The 9058-nt window shown below is 35.8% G+C and overlaps 1 protein-coding gene and 1 long non-coding RNA gene across 2 annotated transcripts; both read left to right on the top strand.

Moving 5' to 3' along the window:
- Positions 1 to 1925: 1925 nt before the first annotated feature.
- On the top strand, positions 1926 to 3101 carry LOC149051525 (uncharacterized). The gene is made up of 4 exons (XR_016180996.1): positions 1926 to 2077; positions 2193 to 2269; positions 2720 to 2779; positions 2935 to 3101. It is a non-coding gene; the product is annotated as an uncharacterized LOC149051525 (long non-coding RNA).
- Positions 3102 to 3105: 4 nt separating this feature from the next.
- On the top strand, positions 3106 to 7595 carry LOC149051524 (adhesion G protein-coupled receptor D1-like). The gene is made up of 12 exons (XM_089214424.1): positions 3106 to 3164; positions 3381 to 3456; positions 3738 to 3790; positions 3982 to 4108; positions 4534 to 4637; positions 4756 to 4858; positions 5541 to 5691; positions 5786 to 5867; positions 5970 to 6036; positions 6244 to 6323; positions 6858 to 6978; positions 7533 to 7595. Exons 1-12 carry the CDS (start codon positions 3106 to 3108, stop codon positions 7593 to 7595), a joined length of 1086 nt encoding a protein of 361 aa, XP_089070550.1.
- Positions 7596 to 9058: the final 1463 nt, after the last annotated feature.

The following is a 9058-nucleotide window of genomic DNA, read 5'->3' as shown; positions in this document are numbered from 1 at the left end:
TATTAACAAAGTGCTTTAAGTAGTGTTTGTGAGTTTCGTGCAATAAAGTTGTGTTTGTTATTAAGGCCTGTTTGCTTCCGTAAAATCATCTTAGCTGTTAAGCATATTTTCGCACAGTGTAAGTCCAAATTTTTGCTGTGGCAAAAGAAAGTAGAGAAAAGAAATAAAAACAAATAATAATTACACAGAGGGAGGTAAACTAAACCCCTACTTAGAAAGAGGTATGATAACGATTTTTTTCGTCTGTGGAACAGAACCAAAAACAAAGTGGTAAAATTTTTAATGCGAATAAACAGCTACATTCTGTACATTGTACCACGATACGAAAATTATCCACGCTTGAAATATCAGAATCAGAATTTATATTCTTGGACGCAAAAGTGCACGGAAACAGGATGTTTATCAGGGAATCGACAGTTGACTTCTAACGCATCACAGAGAGACGAAGATCTTTCAATACTTAAATGTTTATTCGTATCATACCTCAGGTGCAAAGAAAGGATTCGTTGAAAGAGAAGTGTGACGTCTCTCTATAATTAAATTCGTCACGCTTCAAATTTAATCAAAGCATAAAGTGGTTCAAAATACGCTTAAAGATTATAGGATACCAAGATGGAATTTTACATAAATGTATTGCTAAATTTGATCTCACTGGGAGAGAAATGTCACTCAAAAACTTACATGGTATTAGGCTTGCAATCGATTGTTTACGTTTCTCCGTCTGTTGGTCTCCCAAGTGCTCAAGTGCTGTTTGACTTGTCTCCAAAATTCCTTATTTTCGTAGCAAATAGATAATAGACAATTAAAGACACTTTTTGAGGTTTAAAAGAGCCGGTTCTTGATCACGAATGCAAAGGCTCAGGCGAATAATACAGAAAATACTGAAGATGGCCACAACCCCTGCAATGCATCCTGGTTGAGCTTGGCCCTTTAACATTGCTCATTTCATCATCTGTTCTCTTAATTTCGGATCCTCGCCATCTGGATTGATTTACTCTACAAGGGAATAGAAACGGAAGTTTAGCATTTTATGTGCTTGGTGGGTTACCCCATTTGCTTTAAAATATGTATTCTTAAACGCTCTTTTCGCACTTGACTTCTAGAAACCCTTGAGCCACAAAACATATTAGGAAATCATATTAAAATGGATCCTAGAATGGGCACGTAAAATAATGCTGTATTACAAATCCGATAGGTAAAATTTTGGATATTGATATAAGTACAGGAATTGTAACTTTGATCTGGAGTGAGGCCAATAAAAGCGAAAATCGGTCTGATAAACTATTGCACTAATAGCGGGACTCGTTGTTTGACCGTCTCGTGCGCGTCTTACGTATCTCATCTTTACTTTTATCAGTTGATTGCCGCAAAAGTTGATAGACAATAATATGATATGAATATGAAAGCGATCCTCGCAGTAATATTACCAAAACTACCGAGAGCCAGTAAAGAATGTTCAACTAACCTGCAAGCTGCAAGTACCCGAAGAAAATACTTATTTTTGGTACCGAGGGATTCCAAATAAATAATCAGCAAGTCTAATATTAGATCAAAATACGTTGGAAACGATTTTTTAATCAGTTTTTATCTGTTAACTTTATCTCACTTCTTTATTGCAGTAATTGTCATAAGAGCTACGAATGTAAAAAGCATGACATGTGACTACGAAGAAAAAAACAGATGCAACCAGAATTGTGTTCAAAAAGACAAAGGCACCTGCTTCCAGAGCTGCCAAGTTTTGCAATTTGACATGCAGTGGACAGACATGTCAACAGAATTGCAATTCAGGCGCTTGTAATCTAATTTGCAGTGGGCGAAGTTGTACACAGTTTTGCAATGCTCAGAGTTCATGCCGTCTTACGTGCATTGGAACAAGCTGCAGGCAAATATGCAACGCAAAAGAGTGCCAAATTAAATGTTTGTATCCTATATCAGCCTACTACACAGGCGGCGAAAACCGAGGCCTCTTCAACTGATGGATCTACCAAATAAGCTGTAGCAACTGATGTCACTACTCCTCAAGGAGAATTTATCCAAGGTTCTACAACTTCTCATATTCTAGTTAAGACCACAGAGAGTAAGTAACGTAGCTCACCTATTTCTGCATGCCTATTGATATTCTATGGCTGCTGTCTAAGGGTAGCCTCTAAATGAATTCAAACTATTTGCTTCTGCTGGCATTTTATAAACAGGTTTTGATAAGTCATCAGATTCATCCACGGCAGTTACACCAGAGGCACCAAAGATCAGCTCTAAGACAGAAAAATTGGTACACACTTCATTATTAAATTATTTATTAATTGTTTATGTCTTTTAATTTTTTTCCTTTTTTATGCCTTTTTTAATTTCATTTTTGTCGTTTTTGATATTTTTGGTTTAAACCTATACATAAATCTTATTTGAAAGCTGAAGGATTAAAAATGTTTCATCTGTATAAAACTCTATTTTCCCTTTGGGTCTAAAAGACTTAGCCCTGTAGATAAATATCTAAATTCGACGGCGCGTTTAATAAATAAACTAATAGTAATATGAATTAACCTTTTACGAGCTGTATCAAGAGAGCATTTCCACAAAAGGAAACAAACTGTTATTAAATTAAGATCATGGGCTTAACTTCAGTATGTATTGCGAGAGTATAATTTCAGTTATTTCTGCAAAAGGAAACAAAGGTGTTATTAGATTAAGATCACGTGCTTAACATCAGTTTTCTTGATGGTAGGCTAAGGATTTTGTTTCTACCTTAAACAAAGTAGATGTCCAGCAAAATAGCAGCTTGAAGGTTAGTTGAACATTCTTTACTGACTCTCTCAGTAGTTTTGGAAGACAAATAAAAATAAAAGAGTGACCGTTTCAACACCTACTCATCTATCTGTGAATCCGCCACTGATACTTTCCTTAATTTATTCATTCCCTTGCTTCCATTCTCACTGTTAGGAGGCAGTCAATTTGTTCCAAGACACTATCGAAGAGTATAGGAGAATTCACAACCTTGAAACGCAAGTGAATTAAAAAAAAAGGGAGGAGCGTGTGAAATCGATATCTGAAACTGCAAAGGCTTTTGAGGATTTTGTTCTCAAGTATGTGCAACATCATCTCAGTAAATCAATGGCACAAATCTACAGGGTTTACGAAACACTAGCTATGTTAACCTTAGATGTATCTTTGTTTGTCTAATCTAGGTAACATTTCATGAACACAATCTAATTTTTTTTATTATTTTGTGAATAGTTCTGCTTCTCCAGAGAGCTTCACACGGAAATAATCAAGATTTCTACCTCGTGGAACCACAAAAAGTCGAAATTTTGTTTCACTGGAATTAGTAAGTTTAAAAAATTAAAGATAAATACTGAACCGAGTTTTTCCTTTTTCTTCTAACTAAGGTTCATTGCTGGTGGGTATCATATACACAGATCTACATGCGCTCTTCAAACCAACTCGAATCGACAACAATACAAGGTACGATAATTGAACCATTTGATGCAAATATGAACTCCAAACGAGTCATTTCAAAGTAAATTTACCCTCACAATTACTTCGCACTTAGGAGCCTTAACTCAAAACTAATAGCAACGATGATGGATCCAATGCCGAAACAATTGGAATAGAATGTCATCATGAGATTCAGAAATATCAAGTTTTTTTTTTAACTGTATTTTATTGTTATTTTTCAATCAATAATGGTTTTGTATACGCATATAAAACATTCTCTTTTCACTTCCATATGCTATCTTTTTCAGGCTACTGATACTAAAAGGCAGTGTGTGTTTTGGAATGAATTTAATGAAGAGAGGTAACAGTCCAAATGAAGTTTTAACTCTTTCCTTTATAAACTTAAAATTTATCAAACCTGCTGAAAGTAAATTTTTAACCCTAACTCTCATTGGCTGACCATCCTAGAGCGGAACAGAACAGGTTTGTTCTATCGAATATTTAGCTCTTCTTTTGTTAATCAGCATTGATCATTCACCATACCTTTTTCAGTCCAGACGGCTGGTCTGGGGAGGGCTGCCATGTGGTAACGTTAGAGAGCAATTCAGAAGAAACAGAGTGTAGTTGTAATCATTTGACTCACTTCGCGGTTTTATTCGAGTACGATGGTACTCAAACGGTAATGATAATGTGAAAACATATTAACTTGTTTTTTGTTTGTTTGTTTGTTTGTTTGTTGCTATGTTTTCGATCTCATAATTTCATAATCTAATTAACGAAACACTCGGCTGTATCTGTAACAAAGGCAAAGAACACCAGTAATGACGCATACTTTCAAAATGTTTGGACATCTTTTCAAGTCATAACACTAAGAGAATGATGTTTATCTGGTAACTACTTTGAAACAAGCTCTGCTTTGCAAAATTAAGAACTAAACGAACTTAATCTTTCAGTGATCGAGTTCAAAGAGAGAGCGTCTCTCGTGTCTACTACGTTCATGCAACTTTTAAATAGTACTTTTTTATTTTCTTTCATTATAACTTTTTTATTTGTTATTGCTGTTTTTTGGTTTGTTTTTTCGTATTCTATTCACATGCAAAGCAGATAACAGGAACACATAAAAAAACATTGAACAATCTTACGTACGTGGGCTTAGCTCTCTCCCTCATTGGAATAACAATTACTGTGTTCTCCTACATTATCCTGAGGTAAGTCAAAATACAGACAAGTGTAACACCACTTAAATTAGGGGCTGTTTTTCAATGTTTCCTAATAATTATTTAAGTGATAACTTATTCCGTCGTTGAGCGCTTTTTCTTGTTACAGTGATATGCACCAACCTCTCTCTCAAATAAGAGTGAGTCTGACTGGATCTCTTGGAGCTGGGCAAGTCATTTTTCTTGCTGGAATTAACAAATCAACAATCACGGTTTGTGCTCTTTTATACTTAACTAACCAAGCATTTACTTACCCATTATAATTTTTTGGCAAAAAAAAAATGATCTTTTGTTTTACGATGCTAAATATGAGAACATTGATGAAAAGAATTCGTAAGATCTGTTTGCTAAAGACGACAATGCGCTATTTATGCGGTGCAAGACTTTTTTTTTAGAAATAATATGGCTGATGGACTCATGTCTCATCTCCTCTTTCGTTCACTTCTTTACATTCTATCATTGTTTTCATCATGATCATCATCCAGTTGTTGTTTGGCCACAATTCTAGATATTCTGCTACTTATACAATGGACGGCCTTGTCAAATTTAGCGGGCTGAAACCACGAATGCTTCAAAATCGGCACAACTGTGTAACCACGCAGCAATTTCATAATGCAACCATTTTCATATTTGCTAGTCCTGATGTCATCTATTACATGAGATCAAGAAATTACTCATCATGGTTCCCTGACCTGCAGTTCTATAACAAAATATAGCGAAGCACTTTCACGACTCTCCTAACGGGTGGCAAGCATTCGGCGGGCACTCACTTTCAATCATGATTTTCTCATAATCTGGACTTCCTGAATTACTCGATATAGTGACAAACACGGATGTTTATTGCCATTGCAGCACAAAGCTCTTAACTGCGTTTTTGTATCGGCAATTCTTTAGTCTACCTGTGTCGCTATGGCGGCTCTGATGCAATACTTTTTTACGGCCGCTTTTTGTTGGATGATGGTGGAGGGAATTTACCTTTACTTGTTTATTGTGAAAGTTTACAACATTAAAAACCGGATGGCTATCTATCATGCTTTTTCATGGGGTAAGTTTCAGTAGCAATACTCACATCTCTGTGTTCAGTGTCTGCAGTTGTATCTTGTCACAACTCCGAGTTACTTATTGTTTTTCTCTTGCAGTTTTTCCTGCAGTAATGGTCATTATTTCTTTGAGTATCGCTGCAGGAAAAGACGGAATCAAGAGCTTTGTCGACGATGAACAGTTAATGAGAAATCTTTAGAGATATAAAAAAACCCTGAAATTCCTTTGCCATTTTCTCTCCAATTGTGGTTTTTTATAAGACATTTTCATTTTTTTGAATAGCTGCTGGATGTCTTCTGCAAACAATCTTATTTGGATTTTTATTGCGTTTGTGATAATAGTTGAAGTGGTAAGTAAAACCATACTTGATAAGGAGTGTTCTCTACTACAATCAATGGACTACAATTTATCATCGTTGTTTTTCTACTGAGCACTATTTACTATGGGCTGTCATTCTGCATGTTTGTGTCCTAGTGTTTGCTTGTGTTCCTCTTTCTACCTATCTGTATCCCACCAATTCGTTCGTTGTCAGTCATTGAGATGTTTTCATTTTAAGCTGAACATACTGATTCTTGTGCGAGTCATCAGAGAAATGACCAAAATGCAGCAAAAAAGGGGAACTATTCAACACGTACGGTGAGCAACGTTGTTAACCAAGAATAATGTATGTAGATAGGAATTAGAGAGATGGTAAGTTTTGAGCTCGGTAAAGAAATAAAGAAAGATGTTTTTCGTTCTGTCACTCCACGGTAAGCGAGGTCTATCAAAATCAAATTTCTATTAAAACATCTTTCTTTAGGAATAATGTAGCATGCGATTTTGAATTCACTTATTAAACCAGGTAATGTCTACTCTCGAGCATAGTGGCTCACACGGCCGAGATTTTAAAGGGATTTTGTAGTATTAAGTAAATTGCAACTTTCCTTGAGTCAACTTTCCATCTCAAGTAAGCTCTTAGCGTTTTCTCAGTTTTCTCTGACAGTTTGTCAATACCCAGTTATGCTCTTGGTTGGAGACAGCCACTTTGGAAGTTAACAAAACAAATCACACAGCTAAGGCTTAATGTGAAGAAACTACGTATCTAGCTAAACACAGCGACCGGTTAATAAAATTGATCTAGTTAAACAAGCTTTCTTATAGGCTCATTTCATATTTCCTTCCTACTTTCAGACTTGGTATAAGGACATGTGTTATTTTGCTTCCTCTTCTGGGATTCACTTGGTTGTTTGGCCTTTTGTCACCAGTGCCTAGAGCATTCACCTACATTTTTATCATCCTTAACTCTACTCAGGTTTGAAACCATTGTGTAGCTATGTTTGTTTATGTTACATTTTTAAATTTTTGCAATTCATGTTTTCTTGAAGCTTGTAAAGTTGGCACAATTCAGACCAAGAAGATCTTGTGTATTGCTCATACTTGTTTCTCTGACATGATTAACGAATATCGTTATGTGCATTAAACGCTCATATGGTAGAGACAATCATCCATTTGTTATTTTTTTGTTTGTTTGTTTTTTTCTGTTTTGTTATGTTTTGTTGTTGTTGTTATTTTTTTTATTGTTTGTTTTTTTCCTAATGTCTCCGTGGCATTTAGCCATCACCCATCCCTGGCAAGAGAGAGAAAGTGTTAGGGACAACGGCTAAGGTTGGGCTTGAGCAAAACTTTCGCTATTTACTGAAAATTGTGCTTGTTAGTTTCCCAACCTTTTGATTCCTTGCGGGTAATAATAAATGTTTTTTAAGTATATCCCGAAGAGCACGATCACATAAAAAATTTCAGCTTTTGATCGGTGCGTTATATTCCCAAATGACGACGTATAATTTAAGGTTCGTTCTTCTTTATTAGGGTTTCTTGATTTTTCTTCTTCATTGCGTTAGGAACAGTCAGCTGAGATTTTCCAAGAAATGATGCAATATTTCTCTATAAATGAATCCACGTCATTAAGATAATTATCTAAACAAGGTAGTCTTAGTGTATAATGTATAAAGGTCGTGTATTTGACCGAAAAAAACTAAGGTAGCAAAAAAAATGTATCTGCACTGCGTTGGGAACATTCAAGTGAGATTTTCCAAGAAATGATGCAATATTTCCCTATACATGAATCCATGAAATGAAAAACTAAGCTACCAAAAAAAATATCTCTTATTGTAGCTGAGTAAGTATATTACTACTGCCTTCTGTATACGAGTGTCCATATCCCGCTTCGCGTTCGTCCGGATCCGATTTTGTTGATAACTCGTATGATTACAGACCGAATTTAACTGCTCTTGGTTTTGTTATCATCATTAATCTATCAACTTAATTATCATTATGAATAAAGGGATAAGTTTCTAAAGAAACTGTGGTGCTGCGTCGGTGGGAGAGTGTAGCAAACTCGAAACGTCAGCTTTTTTAACATTTACGGTGGCTAATTTGCGTTTTCAACTCAGTTTTTAAGACTAAATTACCTGCTAATTATCATTATGATGCGATGTATTAATGGTACCTCTCGTAAACTTCATTCTTGAACACTACATGCATGAACAGGGTTATCTGCCAAGGGAATTTATTATAATCAATTATTTGCTTGATTTTTCTATTTTTCTTCACCTGCAGATTCGAGATCGACTGCAACAAAGAATTGGCATGATTTACCCTGCCACGGAAGAGAGAAACCAGCCAAAAGTGATGCCGATGGAGTAAAACAAAAAAGAAACAAAAATTCAAATGCAGCCAACTAGTTTATTCCAGATTCAAAATCAACAAGCGCCAAGCCATAGAGCCTAATGGAATGGCAGAGTCTAAGAGATAGAGTTTACAAGTTTGTTAGTCAGCTCGTCGCGGAAATAGTAATTATCTATTATGATTCTTCACGTAAAACAAGAAACACTAAAAAACGTGCGTCATGCGTCATGCGTGCTGAGTCTATCGTGAGGTGTGTGGCGTATCATATGCGTAAAACGTGAGTCTCGAGCCGTGTGTTTCGCTCTCTGAATAAAGGATTATCACATTGCGTAGATTGTTAGAATAAATGCACCTCACTTCTTGATGCAATCTATTTTCACTTCCTAAGTGAAAAAAGGCAAAAAAAAAAAAACCAGTAATAATAAACAAAGACCTGGCCTGAGAGCTAAAGGCAAGAAACAGAATGAATATCCTGCTTATTTGGGTGTTTGTTTTTCTTTTCTTTTTTCACTTTCTCGAGAGTATGGCATCACTCTCTACTTTACATACCTGAAGTGTACTTCCTTTTTATTTGATCATAATTAGATTAATACAAAACATTATGGGTTAACGGGGCTCGGTCCAATGGCTTATGAGCGAGAATAATTTTAGCACGGCTGATATGCATCAGGCACTTGTTGTGCGAAGGTCGGATAACACTATCCGCT

The sequence above is a fragment of the Pocillopora damicornis genome, chromosome 1, assembly GCF_964200805.1.
Source record: "Pocillopora damicornis chromosome 1, jaPocDami1.2, whole genome shotgun sequence".
Lineage (NCBI taxonomy): Eukaryota > Metazoa > Cnidaria > Anthozoa > Scleractinia > Pocilloporidae > Pocillopora > Pocillopora damicornis.
Note: the sequence above shows the minus strand (reverse complement) of the source record. Positions and strands in the feature narration are given on the sequence as shown.